The 27,080-nt window shown below is 32.6% G+C and overlaps 3 protein-coding genes and 1 non-coding gene across 10 annotated transcripts; 1 reads left to right on the top strand and 3 right to left on the bottom strand.

Annotated features, from left to right (window-relative positions):
- On the bottom strand, positions 1 to 13,797 carry LOC119635303 (abhydrolase domain-containing protein 2). 6 transcript variants are annotated; one of them, XM_038030059.1, is made up of 7 exons: positions 13,551 to 13,797; positions 12,870 to 13,138; positions 2,514 to 2,683; positions 2,283 to 2,450; positions 2,033 to 2,219; positions 1,603 to 1,952; positions 1 to 634 (listed from the first exon to the last, which is right to left on the bottom strand). In XM_038030059.1, exons 2-7 carry the CDS (start codon positions 13,022 to 13,024, stop codon positions 447 to 449), a joined length of 1,218 nt encoding a protein of 405 aa, XP_037885987.1. In that variant the 5' UTR covers positions 13,025 to 13,138; positions 13,551 to 13,797; the 3' UTR covers positions 1 to 446. The 6 variants fall into 6 exon arrangements, with proteins under 6 accessions (XP_037885987.1, XP_037885989.1, XP_037885991.1 ...); XM_038030061.1 differs by having other exon boundaries at positions 13,634 to 13,797; XM_038030063.1 differs by having other exon boundaries at positions 13,565 to 13,582.
- Trnas-aga lies at positions 821 to 902 on the top strand. The gene has a single exon. It is a non-coding gene; the product is annotated as a tRNA-Ser (tRNA).
- Positions 13,798 to 15,296: 1,499 nt separating the features above from the next.
- Positions 15,297 to 16,580, bottom strand: LOC119635504. The gene is made up of 4 exons (XM_038030328.1): positions 16,407 to 16,580; positions 16,216 to 16,345; positions 16,078 to 16,159; positions 15,297 to 15,888 (listed from the first exon to the last, which is right to left on the bottom strand). Exons 1-4 carry the CDS (start codon positions 16,573 to 16,575, stop codon positions 15,463 to 15,465), a joined length of 807 nt encoding a protein of 268 aa, XP_037886256.1. The 5' UTR covers positions 16,576 to 16,580; the 3' UTR covers positions 15,297 to 15,462.
- A 471-nt stretch (positions 16,581 to 17,051) lies between these two features.
- On the bottom strand, positions 17,052 to 18,391 carry LOC119635294 (cytochrome b-c1 complex subunit Rieske, mitochondrial). 2 transcript variants are annotated; one of them, XM_038030040.1, is made up of 3 exons: positions 18,064 to 18,391; positions 17,430 to 17,818; positions 17,052 to 17,366 (listed from the first exon to the last, which is right to left on the bottom strand). In XM_038030040.1, exons 1-3 carry the CDS (start codon positions 18,230 to 18,232, stop codon positions 17,148 to 17,150), a joined length of 777 nt encoding a protein of 258 aa, XP_037885968.1. In that variant the 5' UTR covers positions 18,233 to 18,391; the 3' UTR covers positions 17,052 to 17,147. The 2 variants fall into 2 exon arrangements, with proteins under 2 accessions (XP_037885968.1, XP_037885969.1); XM_038030041.1 differs by having other exon boundaries at positions 18,094 to 18,391.
- Positions 18,392 to 27,080: the final 8,689 nt, after the last annotated feature.

Here is a 27,080-nt window from a genome sequence, read left to right as displayed (position 1 = left end):
TATTTGTCGAAATATTGTGGCGTTTCATTCATTACTTTGGTTTTTAATATGTAAATACAAAAAAAAAAAATGCAAACTGTTGTGCAATTTCAAATACATATTCGACATATTGAATGTTTGTAACGTTTGGATCGCATTTGTTTATTTTATTTATTTTATATTAAACAACTAACACAACAAACTGTGAAAGCAATGATTTTCGACAAAATGAAAAAAAAAGAATACAATGGGAATACTAATAAAAGCCAGATTAGATATATTTTTATTAATATTTTGCCAATGGTTGATTAACAAAAGTTATAATACATGCAAAATTTGGTATTAGTCAATTATTTGTAAAGGACTCTAACGTAGCTATACGTTAATTTTTTGTTTTTGTATTGTACAAAATTTTTAGAAAAATTCTAAGTTGTCTCTCATCACAGTAAAAAAAATAATCAAATAATTTAGCATTGAGCTGAGACGCCGGATTTATGTTTATTTGGTGTTGTATGCACAATAAAAAGAGCTCCAATCATTGCTATTAAAGTGCGATCAAGCCAAGTAACTGGATTTGGATAGATGAAACCGCCTTCATAGAAACCCAAATGACCGCCATGAGCTACTTCAATGTAACAAGCTTGCTGATGTGATACTATTTAAAACAATAAAAGAAAAAACAAATGAGGAAACGGTTTGATTTCATCTTTTACACAATGCTTAAAAAAATAGTGCAAGGTGCATTTCATTTTTCATGAGCCAACAACCTACAGAAAGCAATACATACAAATGATAAACAATTACAACATTATGTCTTTGAATAAACCACAGCAACCAACGTGCAGTCGTGGCCGAGCGGTTAAGGCGTCTGACTAGAAATCAGATTCCCTCTGGGAGCGTAGGTTCGAATCCTACCGACTGCGAAGCGAAGCAAGAGTTTTTCTTTTTTGAAGTTACATAAAAATAAGTTAGTTCGCTACCCAACATACTTGCGCCAAAGTCATTAACACGTTGGCAGCGAAAACCCGGCATGGCATAACTGTCACAGTAACCTTTTACTTACGACTTAGCCCTGACAGGTTTTCTTGAGAATTCGAGTAGCAGCCAACGGTTTAAGTGGTTATTTCGCAATTTTATCAAATAAACAAAACTCTCTCCATTGACTCTTTTAATATTTTCTCCTATTTTAATCTGCTATTTACTTTCCATTTTCGGATGCAGATTTTCAACAGCGTAGGTTCGAAACCTATCGACTGCAAACGAAGTTTGATTTTTTAAAATCAAATTACGCACAACATTCACATAAGAGCAGACATTGCCCTTCGGCGTATGTTATATATTCTTTCAATTTATTAATTGAATTTTTTTGTATTTTTTAACTTGATTTTTTAATAAAATATTTTAACTTAATTTCTTTTCTTAATTTCTTGGTTTATATTTTTTTTATTTTTTTTTTTTTGTGAGTTATTATTATTTTTTTTTTTAATTTGTTTCCTTTCAATAATATGATCTAATTCATTAGTAGAACTATTTGTTTTTGATTTTTAAAATTTTTCGATTCTCCAATTATTTAAAGAGTTTCTCAGACCACGGGTTTCTTTAAAATAAATTTAATCAACTTACCTACAAAATTCTTAACTGGTCCTAATAGAAATTCGGGAATTAATGGATCATCTTTCGCATTTATGAATATGATGGGTTTATCAATATTGTCAAAATAATTCTCCGATGAACTCCATCGGTATAATTCCTGAGTTGTAGAGAAATTATGAACACGTCTTGTATAAGCCTCATCCAGTTCCGGCAGTGTAGCGGCTGCAATTATCTCACGTTCATTTAAATTATGACGTTGTATCGACTCATCTGATAATAAGACTTGACGATGTTTTAAAATAATACTCTTCATGTTCTCCGTCATAATATACAAATATAAACGACGAAAGTTTTGCCAATTTAAAAGACATTTAGTGCCTCTGCGAATAGAAGGTAAGCAATAAAAATAAGTTATATTTAATTATTTATTTCTTGTAGAGAAGAATTAAATTGATCTTACTCAACAGCATTATAGCCCTGACATATAGAGATACCCCCAATAACACTCTCGGGTTTTCTGGTTTGCACTTCACCTAAATACTTTGTAATCAAGTTTCCTCCCAAACTGAAACCTACTGTTATGATACAAGTGCCTGGATATTTTCTATGTAAATTATCAATCATATCGGCGAAATCCTCGGTGTGACCTATATTACAACAAGCAAGATAATCTACAATAGTAAATCGCGACAGTATCTATATCAACATACCATATGTAAATATTCTTGTTGCTGTCACTTGTACACTTCCAAGAGCTCCAATGTGATTTAATACCGCACATCGATAGCCATGACATTGAGCATAATGAACAAATGTGCGTATGTAAACGCTTTCCGAACTGTTGCCAATGCCAGGACATATAGCAAGAGTGATGTCATCTAAAACGGAGAGAGAATAAAGCGAAATGAATTAGAAAGAACAATAGATGCAATTCTCGTTACCTTCAAATTCCTTAATGGGTTGATACAGGTCATAGGTTAATGTTGAGCCATCGTCCAATGATAGATAAACGCGTTCGCCTAATGGCCAAGGACATTTAACGCGCCCTATAATACTATGTAAAACGGTCTGCATATGACCACTGAAGCCCCATAACCGCGTAGGAACATAACTATAATGATATCGGCATTAAATAGTAAGTTAAATGTAGTGGAAAATTAAATTTCAATTCATATTAAATATTTATTAAAAATCAATATTTCAAAACTGAAAATTGTTGAGAAATTGTTTAAAAAAGTTCTTGGAAAAATTCCAACCATAATATAATACATGATTAATGAGTGCTGGCAAAAAAAAAAAACAACGCTAACAAGAAAGTTTTTATACCCTACACAAATTATGGTAAAGGCTGGATTAAGTTTGTGCGGGCGACTATTAAGTATATAGTAACCGAAAGGTCTTCAGGGTCAATTCAGAGTTATAATACTCTACATCGCTTGTGATAGAAAGTATATTAAGCTTATGCGGATGTTTGTAACACCAAGGCGGACTTACAAAAGACGCACACCTTTCATTGTATGCGTACTCATTCTGTCCGTCTATCATATATTCATTTATTTTTGTGTTTAACCTGCAGATCGAACTTTTTGAGATATACAGAAGGAATTCGATTACTTTCGAAACCATTATCTATGAAAAATGGATGTACAAACCAAAATTGTAATTCTCCAAATTTCTCGCTAAATGTGACTATGTGTGATTAACAGCGTTCTAACATATCAAATTGAGCTGAAAAATTTGCATTAGATGGGATGGCTTTCATCATAAAAACATTCCTACCAAACGTAAACCGTTACATGATAGAGAAGATTTTAAAATTTTTTATTAAAAATTTTTTTCATAATAGTAATTAGACAGAAAAATTAACTATATAAAATTTTGACACACATGTGGTACTATTTATAAGGAAAATAGGTGAAGAATAATAAGATTTTTGGAGAAAAGGATTAATTTTGCTAAATGTCCCCCCCCCTTTGGTCAGGGCACTTTCCATACGGGCTGCCATGAAAGGAGTGTCTTTACATGGAGAAATAATATTTAAGTACTTTAGGGAGCAAACAAATGAAGAATTTTTGTAAGCGAAGCAGTTGAGAGTATTTAACGGTCGACTCCACCCGACTATAATATTTTTACATGTTTTTCTTTAAATTGCTTGCTATTGATATCAAATGTATATACATATATATGTATTTATATATATTTCATATTGTAGAATTATTATGTATGGATATGTATATGTACATATGCATATATAAGTCCATCCAACAAGTTAAATAAAAAGAAAAGTCAAAACCTACTCAATACGCAAACATTATACAAATTAACTAAATGCTTAAAGTGGAAACGAGACAATCGTTGAGCAAGAATAATATGGTTGATAATAGTGCGAGTAGGTCACGCAAGCTAACCATTTTCAACTAAGTACGTTTATTAAAATAAAACTAAACTAATGGAATCGCTTGCAGACGTATAGAACAAAGCAATAAATTTTTAATAAAAGCACGAGAAGAAAAGTGTCTCTTTCATATGAGTTAGTTGCGTCCGTTTGCGGATAATAATCAACAATTTACTGAACAAGTTGACAGAGATATTAATATATTGACTCAGAGTAAATTGAACTTAGTTAAAACTTAAATCTTTTGTTATAATACGAGATAATAAATCCCTTAATAATTCTATTCATTATCATTATCGCTCGATTAACATATTCTCCACTGATTACGGTATCGAGAACCAAAGCCAAGAGAAAAGGTCAAGTTACAAAAAGTTAGTTAATGTTTCGACTCTCGTCGAAACTCAGGTTGCATTTTCAGTTAATAACGTCAGAATCTCCTCTTGTCTTTATAAGAAGATGGTCTAAGGAATTTAACGAAACCCTATGTTAGCTAGACCAACGCTGCAATACGTGCCTGTTGCCTTTCTTTGTTTTTATGGATGTTGATAATGTTTTGACCTCCTTGAGTGTGTTCAATATCTGAATTAAAACTCCTTCGCAGTTTGCAGCTTCGATTGGTCACAATGACTTATAGCTGATCTGTTCTCTTCGTTCACTTAATCATAAAACTTGCAATCTGTTTGTTAGTCTACAATCTAATCTAATTAAATTATAAATCTTGCATCGTAGGCAATAAGATAGAAGCTTATGTTTATTACAAGCTTTGTGTTCGGCTAAAGATATCCCTCTCATTGAATTTATCTAATAAATGAAATTAAATGAAATTTATCTTATGCGTCATAAAGCGACCAAGTGATTTTTGGGCATAGATGCCTACAAGAGAACACTTAAAAAGTTCTTTCTACCATCACGTGCAGCTTAAGTTCTATTGATTCAAAAATCTTAAAATTTATGAACCGAAACGTTTATAAAACTCATAAGTACTCCTATATCGCTTCCTTAAGTTATTGTGTCCGATGCAAGTCGTTTGCATTGGATAATGGAATGCCAAAACATATTACTGTCCCCTACAAATTTTTAGAATTATGCAAAAACCCCAGAAATATACTCATCTCAACTTCACTTGCGGTACAAGGATATATTAAATTTGTGCGGATGTATGCAACACCTAGAAGAACTTGAAACAAAGCCACCTTTTAATTCACCGATCGATACAGAAGCACTTTCTGAACCGATTTAAGGTTGTCTGTCCGTCTGTCCGCCTGCATCGCTTGTTTCATTATTTTCAATCTACAGGTCCTAATTTTTGGTACATTTTGAGCAAATTTGTTAACCTAACTTGTTTTGGCCCAATGACGTACACTTATGAAAATGGTTCGTATCGGAAAACGTCTTATTTTGAACGCTACAGTGTTTTTACTTATTTCTTTCTAGATTGCGGAGCATTGAAAGTAAGGCCAGGAGCCAGAATCGTAAGGATAACGATATTTGATACAAGTAGTGCACAGGTACAAACTTTGATTAGTCCATTAATTCGACTATAAGCAATAATTAATAAAGAGTGATTTTCACACGGATTATATCATCTATCCTGTGTGAGTGGACGTTAAGGGTCAAACCAAAAACTAAAGCATCCCTTCGTAAAGAGAACATTTTTGTAGCAAGAAAACACCTCCCCTTTATATATGCAATGATTTCCATAAATTTTTGTTTTAATATTGTTATGAAGGAGCATTTTTCCTCTATAAAAACAACTTAAACAACATATCAATGACAGCAGTGACTGTGCGAGATTATATCACTTAGATATGTAAGAGATCTATTTACTCTGCACGACGTTTTCCTCCAAACATTACAATAAAACATTAGATCACATTTATTATCATCGGATTTAAGCTTCAAAGTCAATTTAAATTAGTTTTTGCATATACCAAGAAGAAGAAAACACATACGAGCCAAGAGACTTTTCGCGTCCGCTGCTTTATATTGTTACGGAAAAAGAATTTTTCAACAATGCTTTATAAAAAGAAGGGATTCAGCCACGTGGGGCATTAGAACCAAAAAATCAAGGCAAAGAATTTCTCCTTACTGCGGCTTCTCTTTGCAACTGACATCATAGAAAGCTTTATCAGGCAATCGCACAAACTTATCTAACAATTGACGCGAATTCTTGATGTGTTGCGATGTGATGGTGTAATCACTGATGCGCCTATAATTAAAGAAACCGCTTTAGGGATGGTGATAAGCTATTGCGGTTTCTATCACTTCTGTCACTTCTTATCACTTATAAATCATCTCTCGTCGTCGCTCATGTCAAATGATGATGAAGATTAAAAATACTTCTCGGAATTCCTACTTCACAAAAGCTATTCATTCCCATTTGAAAGAAGCCCTTTGATAAATAAATTACTCTGTAGAACTACAAAAAAGTATTCATCAGCCTTGCCGGTAGGTGAAATATGGTGAAATATGGAGAAAACAACGCAACATTGATGAATATTTCACAACCACTTTTTCATGCAAATAATAGAAAACCACAGACTAACTATGTATGCAAGTGTGTATTCGTTTATCATGACCTTCAGTCGTAAAAGAATTCTTCTTAAGAAATAATAAGAAAATATATACATATATATATAATGGATAATATAACCTTATAGATCTTTGTCAAAGGAGTCCATTTAGCTTTGCCAAGAAGTACCAAGAAATGAATGAAATTCTTCCCGTTTAATTCTCTTGCCACCGGAAAGGTTTATGTAAAGACAAAAAAACCTCACTACAAAGCAAAATACATCTAATAAATTAGTTTTTTCCTTTCACTCTTTTCGCAAAATGAAAGAAATTCGGAATTTCTTGTAATTTTCATCACTACAATTATCGCAGTCGAAGAAGAAGCATAGCCTTTTTGTGCTGAATTTTTCATTAAATGTTGTTTTTTCTTCCTTCAACGTAAGTACGTGTATATATGTGTAGATGCGAGTTAGAGGTAGAAAACAACGAAAGATAATCTTGGTCCGTGCCAGCAGCAGCATGTACGGTTCCCCAACCAGAACACCTGGATTTTTTTTGTTTCCCAAGTTCCTTATATAATTCTTGATATCCAAGTTCCCGTAAGACACTGTCAAAATTAAAATTTAAAGAAAAATTTTTTCGTGCAAAAAGAGTGCATTTCCAAGCCCTCACGAATTAAGTTAGCAGTTACCAGCGGAAATTCAGCTTAGACCGTTGCTGTGTACATAAACTTCCGTGAGGCACTGTCAAAATTCGAATTAAAAAAAAAAGGAAAATTCTTTTGGAATTCGTGTTTCAACAAAAACTTTCATAAATATATTGGTGAGCCGTGTTATTTCAAAATCGGATAAAGAAAAGCGTGCAAAAAAAGGCTTTGGTGTACTTAGTGAACGTCAAAATCCTTCCATTCAGAACCCTTCTAGCCCTATAGCCATTGTAACGTTACCTGGAGAACATCCAATCAATGCAATATTTATTACTTTAATACTTCGGCTTTAAAAACGCACTCTGTAGTCTCAATTGCCGATGGTCAACCCACTTTTAATCGTACAATGTATTCCTTTGATTGCTAATGCTTATCCTACTTTTTTTGCTTGAATGTATCAAATAATAATAATAATAATAGTAATAATAAATACATTTCCGGCTTTAGAGCCAATTGCCAATTCCCGGTCCGGCATTAACGAATACAAGGCATACGGACATTAGAACATTTAGTAAAGTTTGGAAAAATCATTGAAGCTTACTTGGCTAAACACCTACAAAACTTTTCAATGTATTTTAATCCCACACTCTGTGCAGATAGCCGAACCGAATATTACATAAGACACGTTAGGTAGATAACTGGTATCAGTGATTCGATTAGCAACCCAATGTTTTCATTTTCATAGGGTTTTTATTACATTACATTATAATTATATGACAGAACTGGCATAGAAAGTAATGTATGAGTAATAAGTTAAGTTTGTGCACAACCACACATACGCCATTTTTTTTTTTTTTTTTTTTTTTTTTGGTTGATTCTGAAAATTGATCTAATTTAATATGAATTTCTTATATATGAAGTAAATGATAGGTTTTATAAATAAGAGACATGCACGTAGGTCAATAAGTAAATCTTACGCTCATTCTTGCAATATATTCGATATTCAATAAGAATATTGCCGATAACGGTACGGTAAGCACAACAATAAGTTCAATTGTAACAAATTGCATTTAAGCATAAATTAAATAATTTAAAGTATATGGAAGGCATAATAGGAATAATATTCTTATGCATAATAGTTTTAAATTTTAGTACAAAATAAATAAATAAATATATATATATATATGTATGTATGTATTTGTATTTTTCGAAAACAGCACGGAACAACACTTGTTTGCATAAAATCGAGTGTTAAATTATTGCAACTATTGTTAGATACAACAAACAAGTGAAACCGTTGTAATGGGAAGCAGTCCGTTAGTAAATACCCTACACCACTTTGCGTGGTACAGTTGCTGACACAGGGTTATTCATATAATCTTTAAACTAAGGTAAAGTAAGATAAGATAAGTCATCGATAAGGTGGTCCCATCCAAGGCACTTTCAATAGCGTTGAATCTTGGGTCAAAACACGATGTTGAATTGAATTTCATCAAAACATGTCAAAAAATGTAATCTGGACAGAAGGACAGACAAGCTTACATCGATTACGGAAGGGATTTTGAATCGATCGGCGTAAAAAAAGGTGCGGGTCTATCTCAGTTATCAGTCTTTCTGGGTGTTGCTTGCATCCACACAAACTAAATACGTCCTCTTGCTACAGATCGTGCGGACTATAACAATAATGAAATTGTTAAATAAATAAAACTTAAAAAAATTATTTTCAGCAATTATTTTAATTTTTTTGTTTGCTTGTTTTCTCTACTATCGCTTTTTCGTATTGCGAAATGTGGCGAAATAATTTTTTTTTTTTGCAATTTAATCTTATTTCAGCGTTTATTCGTTGATATATTAGTTTATGAAATAAGTTGCAAACTTCCAAAAAAAAAGCAATGTTATCATTGTCATGCACTGAAATAATTTCAAATTAAATATGTTGTAAGCAATTTTCTTTAAAAAAAAATATATATAAATAAAATAAAATATAAACGCATCATGCAAAGTCATTAAAAAAAAAAAAAATTTTTTTTTAAATTTCAGACAAACTTACATGCATGACATGTTGCAAACTGAATGGGAGCTTTTCAAAGTAATTTCTTTTAGATCTAGTCAAGATGCGTTCCAAAGTACCCTAGAAACTACGTCAAAACTATCCAAATTAGTATCCTTTAGGTTCGTGCACTCTTCTTAAAAAAAAGTTCCCATCAGATTCACTTGAGGTGCTTTCAAAATATTTTCCTTCAGACCTACACCCTAAAAATTTTCTCGATCAAAAAGAGATAAGTGATTTGAACAGACGTCCTTGATAATGGCGGATACAAGCTTTCAGCTCGGCGTAACCCATGTCTTCCATAGATAAATGCTCAGTGTTTTGGAAAATTCATGCTTTAATAAAAAGTTTCGGATGACCAACCTTTGAATTATTACTCATGTTTATCACTGCCATTTTTACGAACGTATATCACTCACGGACTTTACTAAGGGGTAAATATTCAACGAGAGTTTCCCTTAAAGTTCCATCATTTCATTCATAACTCAATTCAACGAACAAGCTCGACTTCTATACATCCGAAGGAACTTTAGAGCAAAATGGACTTTTGTCAACTCAGTCGGCTATCAATAGGTGGCACCAATAAAATTGGCTACTTTAAAACGCTTCTGTCTATTTTAGAAAACATCCTCGATATTAAAAAAAATTTTCCTTAAAGTTATTTTTATTCTCAATCTTACATAACATTTTATTTAAAAGTTAGAAAAAATAATACATACGCTGTTTAGATGGAATCTCTTAAGCGCTACAAGTATGGCTTATGTACAATCTAGAAGGCATGTAAATATGAAATCGGAATTTGTCCATGGATGGCCCTAGCTTTTCGCATAGCTATTGTGAACCCGCATCCTTTGTGAAATTTTTTTGTTAATAACTGGTAAAGATTTTTCCACCCAATACGATATAGAATTTCATATTGTTTTATACACGCAAGCAAAACATGTCCCATTCTCATATTAATATTTTTTATTGAAGAGTTTGCTAAATTGTATTACGAATCATCGCGTTATCAAGACGCGAGCAAAAGCACTATAGCGAGCCATGGTTTACCGTTAAACGCACTTCACCAGCCATTTTTTAAAATCAGGCTTTATATGGAAAATGATCAAAGTAGTGAACAGATTCAATGCCGTACATCCTTGGACATGTGCATATACCAAATTTCGTTAAAATATCTGCAACCTTTGCGGTGTGAACACAAGACAAGACGATGGACAGACGGACAACAATGCAGTCTAGCAAATTTAATCAAAACATTGTAAAAACTGCCGCCCTATAGATTGAAAATAAGGCGACAAAAAAGACGGACGGACGGACAATTTTAAATTGATGCAGAAAGAGTATTCTGAACCGATCGGCATCATAAAAGATGGGTCTATCTCATGTCTCTCTGGGTGTTGAATACATTCGTACAAAATTGTGCCGTCGATAATGTCAAGGGTCCACTAAGGCCCCCTTAATAAAACCTTTTGTAACTAACGAATATAAATAATTTCACATCTTCGTGCAATTTGCAAACAACTGGCAATAGCTTCACGTAATTGATTTTCCAAACGGTAATTATGAGCTGTTTATCAAACGATAAACTTCTTTGTTGCTTATCAAAATTTAACAATTAACTCAATTCGAGGGCAAAGATAGCTTTATTTTTTTTTTTTTTTTTTGCTCGTCTTCTATAAAATTTAAGAATGACAAATTGACGATTTACGCCCTTAAACACATTTAAACCTTTTTTTTTTTTTTCTAACAATGATAGGAAATTAAAGATTGTGTTTTTTTCTTTTTGCTGATAATCATAGCCGGCAATATATAATAAAATAAGTGTGAAGTTTTTACAGTTGTTTTGTTTTTTTTTGCTCGTATTTTTTCTTTGATTTCTTGTTGCTTCTTCAAGGTAAAGATGATTAATGAAAAGAAACTTTTTTAAACGTTTAACAAAAAAAATAGAAGAACATTTTTCTTGTTTATGCTTACATTAGTATTATCATCGTTATCTTGCTTAGCTATGACTAATCAATCGAAAAGAGTCGGATTTTTATCCATTTTGCGAATTTAACGAATAAAATATTTTCTAAATGCAAGATAAAAGATCTCCGCTCCAGAACAGCTTATTTCGGCATTCGTTATAAACCTAATCCGAAATGTTTTTCAAGTTCTCGGTTTTAACTAATTCTTCAAAATCTCATTTCGCTCCCGATATGTACTTTGAATGCAATTGCATATAAACGTGAATGAGTCTTCTAATAATGCAAAGCCTTTTGTACTAAGCTTCCCAAAAGGAGGATTCACATAAGTTATAATAACAAAGAGGAAGACCTTTAAATTGCGCCGATGTAACGAATATCGGAAATATTTCTCTTCTAACATGGTTACACTGCAACAGATATCTGTGCCTGACTTTGCATCATAAACGTCATTAGTGCTTCGGCGATATTTGGTTTTGTAAGACGCAAACATTATATATTTCCTATTTTTACAACATGTGTGAAGAGATGATTTCTGACCATCACTCGGTCATGAAGCGTGCGTTATTATGAGAGACGAGACTCGGATCTACACACACGACCCGGAAATGACAGATCGATCGAGCGAGAATCGTGAGCCAAGGTGGTCTTGACAGTTTTCTTCGACTATCGCAGTGATGTGCGAATTCCTACGAATTCCTTCTGCCTGGTCAAACCGTTAACTAGGATTAAATTACATTAGAGACGACGAAATAGATAGATATAAAAGAACTTAAATTGACTTTACTTTTCTCTAAATCTTATACGTTTCAGATGATTAAAACTTTCTACAAATTCCCAACCCATGTCTTTCGTTATGGTTAGGCCAGGTCACACGCTTATGTTAATCAATAAAGCTTATGTTATGTTTATCCTATATTCCAAAAGCGAGGTAAAACTCTTGTCCTCCTATCATTTACTACAGAGTACAACAAAAAATCTATATCTACCGAGGCGCAGGGCTAAAAAAAAAAAAATTACCATTTTCGTTACATTTTCGGCTCCCCTTTTCAAATATAACCAATCACTTAGCGGATGCTTCCTTTTTGTGTAACACGTTGACGAAATAGAATGGGTGTGTGACCAACCGGTACGTGCTATGCGTTTACCGACTGCGCATTCACTACAGCTACGATAAAAGTGAGCAATGCAGTGAGCTCCACCGCACTGAGATTCGAACATTGACTTGTTAATCGCGATTCTACTACGGCTACTTTCAGCGATACCCATCATCCCACTTACGAACACGTCGTTCTGCGAAATAGTTAGTCTTCTAAGATTTTTTCAGTTTTTTAACTACTCTAAGTTGATCGGAATCAACCTGAAAATGCATAAAAATTGTAAGTTATGCGACTCAAGGTTTGCTGTCGCTGACAATCGAGAAAGTCGGGCAGACACATAATTTTAGTCCGCTTGTAACCTTCCAAAATAATATGAGCAAGCCTTGGCGAATGTTGCGAAAGCATTATCTGAAGTCTATAAAGTTAGAAACTTATTTCGTGACCATAAAATTGTTAGTTGCCTGTAAACCAAAACTAATGGATTAATAACCGCACACACTCAGTGACTCACTTTTCAATAAAAGAAAATAAACATGTTATCACCGTTATTTAACGACCGTCGGCATTAAAGTTGTACCTACATTTTTCAAAGTTTTTTCACAATTTTTGTATTTTCTTACAATGTACTTACGGCTCTTTTAATACTGGCGCAATTTTGTATAGGGTATCCAAAAATTGTTGATCCAGGCACCATACCGAAGGTTTCAGCGGCTGACTATTTACATTCAATATACGAAATAGTATGCAGAGTATAACCGCAATAGCGGTTAGGAATGCCGTTGACATGTTCGTTACAATGTATACTAGATATTGTCGATCAAAGGCAATACAGGGGAATTCAGCGAATAATTGTGCAAAGTTTTGTTGTGATTGTAGCAAGTGCTCATAGAGATTGGAACACTGCAATAATTGACCAAGAATCATGCAGAATATATTTATAGATGAATCGAATACAGAATGGAACAAATTAAAAATATAAACAAAATTTTCCTTTCAAATCAAATTATTGACTAATAAAACGAAATGTATTACAAGCAAAAGAAAATAGGATAAAAAAAATTAATAAGAGAAAAATCAAGAAAAAAAATGATTCTTGTTTTTGTGCGGTTTTTTATATGTTTTGTGTTTGTTTACAGTTGATTTGTTGCTACACCAATTTTGTATATGTTTACATATGTATCCGCATAGGTAAAATGTTTATATAGTTCACAAAATATCTTGTAATTTTTACTGTTATTTTACTGTTGTTTCTATTAAGCAAATATTACCACTGTTTATGATTCTTTTCTTTTCTAATTTTCCTAAATCTTACCAAGAAATGCTTACAAAATACTTTTTATTCTCACAGATTGTTATTTAAAAAAAAAAAACAAAAAAGACACATTTATTTAATACTTTCAGATTTATCCTTGCATTTGCATGTAAAAATACATATATTTATAAATGTGTACAAAAATATTTTTCTCTCCACATTTATCGCTTCGCACAAAGAATTTTTGCTTTTTTTATATATATTATTTTCTTTTTTTTTTCAATAATAAAAGATAAATTTCTGAAGCATTTTTCCCCGTTAATGTTTTAAAAAATTTATAATACAAAAAAACTTTTCGGTACTTCTTTGTATGTTTGTGTTAAGATTCTTATATCTTTTATAAAAAATCTCTAATAGTAAATTTATTTGCTTATTGTTCTTAGGATTGTGTCTTTATTACTCCAGATCTTTAGCCTTTCTGTTTCTGCTTCGCAAACAAGAGCTGCCAAGAGTTAAATTTTTATCCATTCTCCAAAAATCAAATAAATTCATAAATGACAAAATAGAACAAAGACAAATTTACTACATTCCACACAAAAATACGGTCAGAGTTGCTAAATCCATTAACATATGTTTTTGTAATTAAGTAACATAATAAAGGGAAGAGTTGAAAACCCTTAAATACCACAACGTTATCCTCTCAGTGTGGGGCATGTTTAATCACTGTTACCAGGTAACACCAAATTTTCTTTGGTTTAAGACATACTTTGAACCTTGCAGAGAGTGTGAGAAAAAATTAATTGCCCGCAAAAATTGGTTTCTGTTAAAATTTCTAGCTTTTTCCCAGCGCAGCGATGAAAATACTAGTTTCAAATGAATGCCTGCTGGGAAGTTGAAATCTAATATCGTTTATGTTCATTTCTAGGACCTCTAATACACTAGCCGATATCTTTGGGATATCTAGGTTTATATAGTGCCATTAAGTGAGTTGATCGACTCTGAATTTGGAAGCATCTGAGAGTAATAGAAGGACCGGGTTTGAATGAAGCTGCGCTTATATTTTCACGTCCGGAAAAGATTTTCAACCTGTAAATTTTATAAATTTTACAAACTTATAAATCATGTATTTATATATAAACATATGTGAAGATTCATGAATTTATAATCTAAGCACATTCCCAGCCCTGGAATATAGGCGAAGCTTCATTGTCCTAACAACCTTTGGCCGAAAAGATAATGAAGCCTCGCTTATATTCGCAGGCCTGGAAACGATATTAATATATAAAACATTTATTTTGTATTACATATATTTAATTTGAACGAAGGTAAAGAAACTTGACTACCAAGAGAACGCCTAAAGTTTACAAGAAAGCCAATGGAAAACTTAATGTCAATAAAATGGTTCGCTATCTAATCTACATTAAAAAAGAAAAGAAAACAAGAACGTTAGTGTCCACCCTACTTCTAGTCCTAGAATTCACTTCTTTGCTCTAAGTAAATTGTAATAATTATATAAAATAAAAAGTTTCCTTAGTTTAAATCACGACAAAACTAAGTGAATAACATAGTGTCCCAATAATTGCTTTTACACAATAAGAGCATAATGAAATAATTAACCCTGTTTTTATCGATTAAAACTTACTTTGATTTCGTCAAAAAAAGTCGATGAAACATTCAATATTCCATGCGTATTCCCATTCATCTACTTAAAGTTTTTGCAAACATTAAGCTATCTACTTACGAATCAGCCTCATTCCCAAACATAAGTAGCCCTCATATTATTGAGTTATATAATTTCGCAGTTTATACTTATTACACTGGCAGCGTAGCCATTAATTTTTTTTTATTAATTTATTACTATTGCCTACAATCTGCGCAGGGAAAATCAAAGCGAAGAAAAGATTAATATTTATTTAAAATTAAATGCTTGCATGATTACGATTTCCACTGCTTTTCTCCCAAATATCATTCCTCAATTTCTTATCTCCTCACCGACGACCTGTAACAGTTTTAATTGTAGCGTTATTAAGCGGCTGGCACTGAGGTTTGCTCCTTCAATTTGCAAAGCCAAGCTATGCATGAAATGAGATATGGCTGTATCTCCAAGAGAGGAGGGTTTGAATCGTTTTTTCGGGTGCAGTTGCAGTACATCTTCCAGCGCTATTTCATCAACTTCTTCACATACGACGCTTTCATTTTCTAACTTGGTCGGTTTGCTTTCCGCATAGGTGTCTGCGTATCGTTTCTTTGGTTGCATTTGCAGTACATCTTCTAGCGCAATTTCATCAACTTCTTCACATACAATACTATGATTTTCTAATTTGGTTGGTTTAGCATCTTCCGTTGCCAAACTTGTTATGCTCAATGTATAATTATTTTCAAACATATCACCATCTACCTGTAAAATAATAAAGCGAAATCAAAATCAGTTGTATTTTTATAATAAATGCTTGGTGAAAGTTTTTTAAAGTTTTTTTTAGTCTAAGAATTCAATTCATTAGTCTAAACTTAAAATAATAATAATAATAATAAAGTTATATTGAAACTAAAATTTGTTGTATTTTTATAATAAATAATTGGGACTTACGGGACTATGGGAGCTATCCAGTGATTCATCCATTTGACTATTGTCTTCATAGTTTTCCTCTTTTTTACAACGGATTATACTCCTAAAAAGCATATCTAAATTATATGAAAAACCCAAAAGCAAACAAGAAAAAAAAACCTTCTGCGCGGTTCGTAGGGGCCCAAGAAATTTAAATCATGGCAATATTTATAATTTTGTACACCACCATTTTTCATTAATCTGAAGTAACGGTCCTTTAATGTTTTCCAACGTTTTTTAATCAATTCCACTAAAAAGAAAAATATTATTAAATATTATTTACCATTAAGTATATTGTAAAAATGCCTTACCTGGTTCATCCAATGAATCGGCCAATTGTTTCCATTTGTCTTCTTTGTAAATGTTATTATTAAAATTCTCATGACTCCTATCGTAAACAAATTGATGCTCTTTAACAAAATCTATTATTTGCTTATCCATAAGTAGGATATTTTTATTAAGTTTTCGACGCGGAGCCATGTTGCCGATTTTTTTCAAGAGTACGCAGTGAATATTACCAGCTGATTTGTGCTGAAATACAGCTGAAGATTTTGCTCACGCTGTCAGGCAGTGAGTGTTGCCAGTACTACCTTTTATTAATACGCAAGCAGTATTCAGCAGTAGTAGTAGATCTACTGCAATTACAAATTCTAAATGATTGAGGATTGCTATATAGGTCGGATGATTGATCTAGAAAAATTGTATTTGCAATTATCCTGTATGTAAGAAACTGTTAGCAATGGCAGCGATTTCCTACTCGACTTAAGAAGATAAAAATTTTCTTCTAAAAATATACCGGTAGTAGAAGGCATACCTTATGAGAATGTTTTACTATAAATTTGGTGTTGTTTTATAGCGGGTTTTTTCATCGTTTTTCTTTATTTTTTCAATCGTTACCACTTGCGTTTTCAGATTTTTATTGTATCTATTTTAACATTTAAATAACAGTAAAGTGAGTACAGACATTATTTTAATTAATCATTCCTTTACTAAGATGTTTTTTTTCTCTTATAACTTACACATGATGAGAATCATATGCTACATAATATGAATTAACCCACAACCAAAGTGCCTTCATCGGGGAAAGTGTGCGTAGGTACTTCCAAATTCAGAGGTGCGGGTCCTTTGCGTATACGGCCGGAAGCGTCGTAGTGAGAACCGTGACAGGGGCAGTAATAGCCACCAAAATCACCAGCGTTAGCAATAGGTACACAACCCAAATGCGTGCAGACACCAATTACCACCAACCATTCAGGTTTAGTGACGCGTTGCTGAAACAAACGCCGAGAATATAAATTTGATATACATTATTTTCTAAATAGCTTACAACTTACATCATCACTTTGGGGGTCTCGCAAGGTGGCAACGGGTACATTGCGTTCAGTTTCGATTTCTGCACCAGTACGATGGCGAATGAATAAGGGCTTACCGCGCCACTTAAATGTGACTGATTTTCCCTCTGGAATATCGCCCAATTTGATTTCAATCTTGGCCATAGCCAATACATCGGCTGACGCACTCATTGAACTAACAAATGTATTCACTAATGCTTTGGCGGCATAAGCACTACCGACAGCAGTGGCGCCTACTAACATGTAGGAGAAAGCTTTACGTTGCTCCGCGCTATCGTTACGGCGGTTCGCATTTTTAACATTTTCACGACGATAAGGTGTAAAGTCTGGAACTTCTAAGTCACTATGGGCCAAACGCACTTGATGAACGGCTGAAATTATATGTTTCTTTGATTAAAACGTTGTCTGGTTTTTTGTTTGTTTTGTTTTGCTTTTAAATTTAACTATCATTCATTCTCTCCTATTTTCTCTCAGTAAGTTTTCTAAATAGAGAGAGGAACTTAACCTTAAAAATAATTACATAATGTTAGAGAAAATTCCCTAGTTTCTTCGCAATAACTATTCCAAATATCACTTTGATTTCTATAAAAACATGGCAAATTGGTCTAATAATCACTTTGTAGGCCCATAGTAGCTCTTGTATTACCAACGGGTACAGATTTATCCGTGCAAGGAGCCACGACCACTTTTTTGCCCTGAGCTGTTCCCAATACAGCTGGTTTAAGGCTATTGGGCACGGCTTGTACATTGGCCCGTAAATACGCACGCGAGACAGCACTTATCATTTTTTTTTTTACAAAAATAATTTAGTTACAAAAGTATCCGAATTAACTAATTTTTAATTGAACAAAAATTTTTGCAAGTTGGTGGTGTAAAGAAATTTTCGGCTATGCAGCTTGAAATTACTCTCATGCACAACAGCCAAAGCAAAAACAGATGACAACTGTTTGTTTGTATTGGCAACGATAAATGTCAAATTAAGTAAATGAAGTGATCAAGTTTGTGCTAATCATTTTTAATGTTTCATTTCCGACAAGTTCATTATTCTATAAAGGCGTTCGATTTTATTCCTAATTATAATCACTTTGTAACGCTTTTAAGCGAGTTTGTATTATTAAGTCGTGGGAGCTGTGGCAAATTCCCCTATGATTTATTGAAATCGTTATTGCAACCTCACATGACGTTTAGAAAAACAAAATTTTTCATTTCAATTATATTGAAGCCAACAAATTCGTTCCAAGGATCCCTCCCCGATTTTTAAAAAAATGTATTATCTAATTAACTGAGAAGCGTAAACTGAACACACTTCCGTTTTTCTAAACAAAAAGTTCTAGGTTTTTAATCGTTATTCATAAATTATGAAAAATAGAAGACGGAAGTAATCCACATTTACTTTGCGATTTATGTGGAAAAATGGCCATGCCCACACAAAGTTGGATTGTAAATCTTTTCTTTAGTTTTCTAGGTTTTTTTCTTCTATATAATAAAGTTCAAGTCCTCTCCATGCAGGTACCTTTTTATTTTATTCATTTGACATTTGATTGTATAATGTTTCGAATCTCTAAAGTGTGAAGCGGTATTTTGTTCCAAGAGAGATAAGATGGAAACATTTATCCCAATATTTAGGGGACACGTTCTACAACAAAAAAAGTAATAATTGAATCTATTTTACATGTTTATAAACCATAATCAACAAAGAAATATAAAATTAGTGAAAGTTTATATATTTACATAACGTACATATGCACAACGTACATACACATATACGTTATATATGGAGAATTCACCATCGAGTTAAAAATAACTTTAATTTGAACATCAATTTTTAGAGCTCTATTGGAATTATTTATGGCATCCTACCAACTCAACACTCTAACCCTAAATAAATATACTCAAATCTGTTTTTGTGCGGTCTTTTTTTGTGCGTTTATCCGGTCCCTATTCACCTCATAAAAAATACTTTTAAATATGTTGCGAAAACTATTTGGATATACCCCGCAGTAAACCGAATCGCTAACACATGCGTAGGCATAAACCGATCGACTTTTCATCACGATATTTCACCAATTATATTTTCTTGATGTATGCGATAGGTACTGAAAGACACTGCCAAGGTTAGAATTTAAAAAAAATTGCTTTAGATAGACGAAAAATCTATTGCTTATTAGACAGTAATAACTACTATTTACTATTGACTCTGCCTTCTTAAGTTTACTTTTTAAAATTAGATTTCTTCTTTCCCTCTAACAGTTGTGGTAGTTGAATTTCCGATCTCATTGCAACTATTATCGTTTTTGACAAATTTTGCTTGCCTACCTTTAGGGGTAATCATTTATTGTATCAATCTCTAGTGGTCTAATAATTGAAATGAATTGCTTATACGTCCTGTTAGAATTTCTTTTCATTTTTATCTTCTTTTTGATGACGAAATACGTTTATAATAGGTGTGTGTAAGAGAGAGAGAGAGAGAGAGAGAAAGGGAGAGAAGGTGTATCAAGTTATTAAGTCTAAGCAAAGAATAATCTTTCCATTTTTCTTCGTTTCCTATATACTGTCCAAAATAATGGATTTTAGAAACGCACCTTAAACGCATATATAACGAACAATAAAACCTTTGATGTGACTGGATGCGTGTGCTTAAATTATTTGTTTACCATACGCTCAATAATGGCTTCGATGACATAAAGTGCTTTAAAGTGCTGTTTACGCAATTTTTAATAGTAATTTGGAAGGGGAGAGAAAAAAGGATTTCAACTTAGAAGCTTTCATTGAAAATGAAAGATATATGAAAAATAAAAAATTTTTTATTGAGACTAATATTGAGATACCATCGCCGGTTTATAGGTATTTTAAAATGTATAAAATATGTGTATAGGAAAACACATTATCTTGCGCTGAATATTTGTTATATACAACATCTCAGGCAAATCTATAAATAAGAGGAAACTTTTTAGTAATTATAAGTGACATGAGTGAGTGATTTAATGACATGATTGAACATTTAGAAAGCAGTGGTAAATATTAGCTTCAACGGCTTCAAGATTGTATACGTGTTAATAACTAAATGAATAAAACAAAATTAAAAAACCCTACAGTGAAACACAACGTGCCGTTAAATACTCTACACGATCCCACAGTTATCCCTGTAATAACTTTTCAAAGGAAGGCGTTATGTAGGAAGTGGTCCAAAAAGTATTCCAACTCGAAACATCCTCGAGAGCGTTTGTCATTGTCGGTGTACAAAATTTCATCCAAAACTCAAGAACACCAGACGGACAGACGGACAGACCAGTTTACATAGATTCAGAAAGTGACTCCGAGTCGATCGGTATAACAAAAGATGGGTCTATCTCAAGCCCTTCTGGGTGTTAGACACATTCGCACAAACTTAATACACCGTTGTGTCCTGTACGATAATAAATAATTAATAAAGAGTGAGGGGACAAAATGGATAGTTAATTGAATGATTGCATGCAGGGAAGAGTGGAAGGCAAAAGACGAGCGGTCTGATCAAAAATGATCCTACAGATCGATGGTATGAACTTTGCGCTTTTCCTAGTCTTTTTAACAAGCCTAATAAGCACCCTCGCTTGTCTGTTTTCATATTCGTATAAGAGCGTGCACAATACATGTTGTATTTTTGCATCAATCTTTGCAAGCGTTAATAATGAAGGAAAGAGAGTGTTCATGAGAGCGTGTTATGAAATTGAATTGGAATTAATTTTATCACTGGACCACTGATCGTTTTCTAATTAACATCAAAGGCTATATGAAGCCTCTGCTATTAATATATAATATATTAAATATAATTTTCTTAAAGTTTACATCCCCTACAAGCTCTAATGCACAATGAAGGAATTTTTGCTATTGCTTATATAAATATTTTTTGCTTTTCTTTTTTAAAGAGGAAACTGTACGCATTTGAGTGCTTGTAGCGCATTTCTGCAATTACCCATGATTTAAATTTTTTTTATTTTTTTTTTTTATGTACAAACGCATTAGGCTTCATGCAAGCGTGAAACAAGTTTAACTTAGTTATAAAAAGAATTTACTTCCTGTTTTAGTTCATTGCTTCTCAAGCTGTTTGATGTTTTTTTTTCCTTTTTGAGAGGGTGCTATTCTCTGGGTGAATGCAATCCATTTTGAATATGAGGCAAAGTTAATTCTTTTGAAAACATAACAATTCTGTTTTATCTTTTCCCACCCGGAAAAACATTCGTCAATACACACTGTGAAAATAATTTTTAATTATAAAATTTTAAAATAGATATCTCGGATTCCACAGATGCAAAAAATAAGCATGCAATACCCCAGGATAGCAGACATGTATATAAGAAGCGGGGGTTTTCGCATAGAATGTACACACGTCTAGTCAACGTGAGTATACCAATTTGCAGTATCGCGCTGATCTGGTTCGTATTCAGTTAGTGAATTTGCAAAGACATGCTTCCATACTAATGACATTCTTCTTCTATCACGTACGTAAATATGAAACCAGAATATTTGTATAGAAAAATGTTCGTGCATTGTGTGAAAATTTTTCGTTCAAAATATTGGCACAACGCTTTTCCGATCTGCCTGACAATTTATGGATGCAATGTGAAGAAAATGTCGTTCCTCTTTTCAAATAAGTCAGTTTTGTACATTGTCGTAATTAATGAAACGTGAACGAGTAGTAATAGGAAGGGCTGGACTTTGGTGAGTAAGTCGTAGAGATAGCATTTTCCAAGAGAGTCGTTTCAATGAGTCATGTTCTATTACACGTATGAATGGATGGATGTTATGTAGAAACTCTGGATAAAGGACATTCTGTAAGCACTTCAAATCAGCCGTTTAGAATAGATAGATTTATACACTTGCAGGAACTTGCATGCGATTTAAAAAAGAATGTATTCCATACTCAGAAGAACTTACATGCGACTTAAAAAAGAATGTATTCCTTACTCAGAAGAACTTACATGCGATCTAAAAAGGAACATATTCCATACATTGGTACTTAGACAGAGGATATATATGTTAAACCAAGATGTGTAGATATAAACATATTCGTATAGCCTTGCTCGACTACCTATATCCGATATGTCCATATGTATATCAGATATAAGTAAATAATACATAAAACATAAGATTATGCACGTATGCAAAAGTGAAGAGCCGAATATATAACTATATAAATTTAAACATTTGCATATACGTTGATATGCATGCAATACAATGTAGCAGAGGTATCAGCCAATTACGATGTTAAAAAGGAGTAGCATAACTTTTTAAGAGATCTGCTTAATTTGTGATAATGCTCATGATATGATCTTACAGAGCAAATATAAGGGATTACGAAGCCGGTAACGGCACAAAGGCAGTTTAGCTGCCACATATTGCCTAATAAGCCTAGACGACGTATTTGCAAGCAAATGTTCCCAAGTAATCTCAGAGAGCAAACCTCCCTCCCTCTCAATTTGACCATAAGTGTCATTCATTCAGCAATTCAAGTCTTTCCTGAAGGATAGCTGGATTGATGAGTTTCAATGCGGCCGAAAAATGAAGAGCGGGTCCCATCCAAAAGTTTGTTAATTGGTAAATGAACATTTAGGCTGTGGAGTTCTTGCAAAGTCTGACAAACTTTTGTGTTAAGATCATCAGATCCATAGGTAGGTGGTTGAGAAGAACTCACTTCTTTTTTTTATTAAGTGATTAATCATTTTTTATGTTAATTTAGATTACAATTTATTTATGACAATGATATAGCAATTATTCAAAAATCTGTCAATGATTTTGTAGAAGGTATAATAGATTTGATTAAAAAAGTTTTGGAAATTTTTTATCCAAAATTCGTCCAAAACGCACTCATTTCTTACAAGTGGCCTCTCAAAGTTGATAAAAGTCTTCCAAGGATGTATCATTCAATATGAATGTTATATGAAACTGCCTCTGAATCAGAAGTTTCTCAAGTCGTTCAAAGTTTTCTGTTACACCCTACACCACTTGTGATATAAGAGTATATTACGTTTGTGCGGTTGTATGGATTAGCAAGAAAAACTCGAGACAGATCTACCTTTTATTATAGCCATCGATTCAAAGTTGTTTTCTAAGCTTGTCTGCCCATCTGTCTGAATTTTCTCGTTATGTTCAACATAAAAAGCCATACTTTGGGAAGTCGTTATATGATTGATTGTGTGGTTGTATAACTGTATAAGTGCGAGACATGTTGGCTAATTATTGGTGGTTCATAGCCCGCTGTAGTGGTTTATAACTCATTTCGTTATAGAAGAAACAACGAAATTACTTTCTTGCCAATTTTGTAAAGACAAAACCGCCATTGGCCTTTGTTGGCCATAGTTTAAGTTGTTTTGAAAATTTCATAAAATATCATGTTTCAAGTATATTGCTATTAATGATAAGGTTTTGTAAGAGGGAAGACGCCACGAATTATGTCTACAGTGAATACCTTACGCAACTTTCCTTTGTATTGCTTAACTTTTTAAGTACATATACATATATATAAATGCGTGTATATGTTTATACATGAACGGTTTATATATTTTGCCATATATTTAGTAAAACTTTTCTCGAAAACTAGGTCCTCAGCGTATACACGCACAAATACGTATGTATTTGAAAACATTGTTAGCCACATATTTTTTGGTATTTCTTTATTTGGTTTGGGTTTGTCGGTCGTTTATTGTAATATAGTCTCCTTTTTGCTGTTCTGTTCGGTGTTTTTCTCTCTGCTAAATTCGCATTTTTCTTGGTCGAGTTAGTTCGAGTTTTCTTTACGTTCTCTAACTATTTATGTGTAGTGTAGTAAATGGCTTCATGCTAGGGATTGAAAAGTAACAAATTGGCGTCATAAGCATTTACCGTAGCATAGTTATTTCTATTTATATCGATTTCGGTCTTAAGGAGATACGTAAAAAATTTAAATAAAAACAATTTTTTATATTAAAATATGCATATAAATATGGCAGATTTTTATTAAAACAAATGTATATAAATATATACATAAAGAAAGAAATTTTTTTTATAAAAGTTTAAAAAAATGTTTTAAGAAAACATTTTCTTATATTAAAAATATACGTATATTTGAAAAATTTTATTGAAAAAATTAAAATAAAAAAAAATATTATGAGAGTAAATTTGTTTATATTAAAGATATGTATAAAACGAATTTTATATTTTTAGATCATTTTACATACCCATATATATACCTTAAAAATGACTATAAAATATTTATACAAAAAGTAAATTTCTTCATTTCTTTTTTTAATAAAAAAAAAATTAATCAAAAAAAATTTTATGCTAAATATTTATATATAAACAAAAAAAAATTTATTAAAAAAGAATTCTATAGAAAAAATTCATTTATATTAAAATTATATAAATTAAAATTATATATATATAAAGAAAATTTTATAAAAATAAGTTTTGTTTAGTAAAACAATTTTTTTTTATTTAGATTATAAATTACTATACAAAAATTTATGCAAAAAAAAAATCTCGGTCTTTACCATTGTCACTTTGACCCGTTGAAATGATAATGGTACGGAACCACTGCAGCTGGAACAACACTATCATTGCTCAAGTTCGTATAAACCCTTGCAAGTAAGCATGTTAAGGGCTTAAATTAATAGGTGTTAATAGTATGAAGCGGGCGACAAACGCAGGCGACCCACGTTTAGACCGCCATTCTAAATTTAATAATCGTTCTAAGCTGATGTCGATAATAAAAGTCGCATAGGCTGAATGGGCGCCTCATAAACTCCCCACACATAGGGAATTTTTTCTTGCTTTATCTGTTCGCTGATACTCAAGGTTGCGCTTAAAGTAAACTTACGCATACTTATTGTCTAACTATACAGACCACACATAAGAATCTTAGCTTGTGGTCATCGAAAAATCTAAAAGAAAAAGAAGGAAACCCGATTGGTTTAAAGTCATTACGATTGAATTTACTTTACTTTAAAAAAAACAGTCTCGTTAATGTATGATTCCACGCACTGTTAAGAAATAATAAAGGACACCCTCTGCTAATGAAATGGTAAGACTACAATTGCAAAACAAACCATCGAGCTGATCCGAGGCACTATCTGGCAACAGAACAAATTCTGGTCTTTACTGGTCTTGCAAATATCGAGCAAACATCCACAGATAAAGAAAAATGTCATCAAATTATTGGTAGCGAACCTCTCCCTAATATGCGTTTGATCATAAATATTAACTTGAATGCTCTAATGAATTAATTAGCTAAGAGTATAATTTGAAAAATAGTAATGCGTTTCTCGCGTGAATTAATTTTTGCACCTTTTCAAGGACGAACGCAACACATTTTATGTGGTAATGAATTGCGGCGAACATAAGCCAACGCACTATGTTTAAGCTTTGCGGCGCACTAGATGATTGTATGTATATAGTCTTTGATGACTCTATAGTTGGCATAGTTTTCCCTTTTTCTTTAGTCTATGGAATATGTCGAATTATGTGGCAAAAAAACCCGTTATTGAGGCCGGTTTTAATTTGGAATGAAATGCTGTTCAATAGTATGATGGACGATGGATAATTGATATGCTATGGTAATCCGAAGCGCAAAAAATCCCAGTGGAAACTAGGCGGATTATTAATACCGACTTTCATGCTACAAAGCTTGTCCTCTATACCTCTGTCTGGAATCAGGTGGGGGTGTAGTATGTTATGAGTCACTTTAAACTAGGGAAGCTATCAATAAAATAATTGTTAAATAACCTATAAGTCATACCGCAAAAGCATGTGGTAAGGGGTTGCCACATAGCCGACTAGTTAAGAATGTCAGTTGGTCGGAGACATAGTGATGTACGCTCTCAGTTAAAGAGATAACACTTACCGATCGCGCACACTCTCACTCACTATCTCTTTCCCGCTTCCCACTTCTTTTTGACGATTACATTGCTGCACCTTTAGGATTTACATAACCTGCATGATCAGTCATATTGAGAAAGAAGACATAATGAAGCAATTTTTCAACATGACAAATAGGTAAACTGGCTTGACCTGCAGTTGCCAACTAGGCATTACAGTCTGCTGCTGTGAAAGAAGTTTTTTGATATCAAGTTTTGCGTAAACTTAATGCAAAATTTTAAAAGTAATTTAAGGTGAACTTAGATTCTCTTAACCGTTCTCTTCTCCCGTTTTTTTTTCCATGTGTAACAAAATTTCCAAAAAGATGTACATATTCGTTACAAACATGCAGTGTCCATCGCTGTAATCGAGAGGACAAAATGAAACAAAAAAAATTATGATAGCGGCGTAACTACGAAAAAATTACCGTTTTCGTTGCGTTTCCATGCGTTGAGGTTGAAATGAACGCATGACTCATGTCACATAAATCTTAACTGAAATTACATTACTTCAGCATTTTTTTCAAATCAAGCGAAAAAAGAGCTTCAAACAAAAAAAAAAAACAAACAAAAAAAAAATTAAAAAATTCAAATATTTTTCCAATATTGAAATAAAAATAGGAAAACCGAGAACACACAAAAAAGAGCCTTTACAAGTTAAAAATAAAACCTTTACAATATCGAGATAAAAAGGAAAGCATTTTTTTTTTCCAAATTTTATGTAACTGACTAACATGCACGTAAGATGTAAATATGTGTCTGCATA

The sequence above is a fragment of the Glossina fuscipes genome, unplaced genomic scaffold (genome assembly GCF_014805625.2).
Source record: "Glossina fuscipes isolate IAEA_lab_2018 unplaced genomic scaffold, Yale_Gfus_2 26, whole genome shotgun sequence".
In the NCBI taxonomy this organism is placed as follows: domain Eukaryota; kingdom Metazoa; phylum Arthropoda; class Insecta; order Diptera; family Glossinidae; genus Glossina; species Glossina fuscipes.
This window is presented reverse-complemented; position numbering and strand designations above follow the sequence as displayed.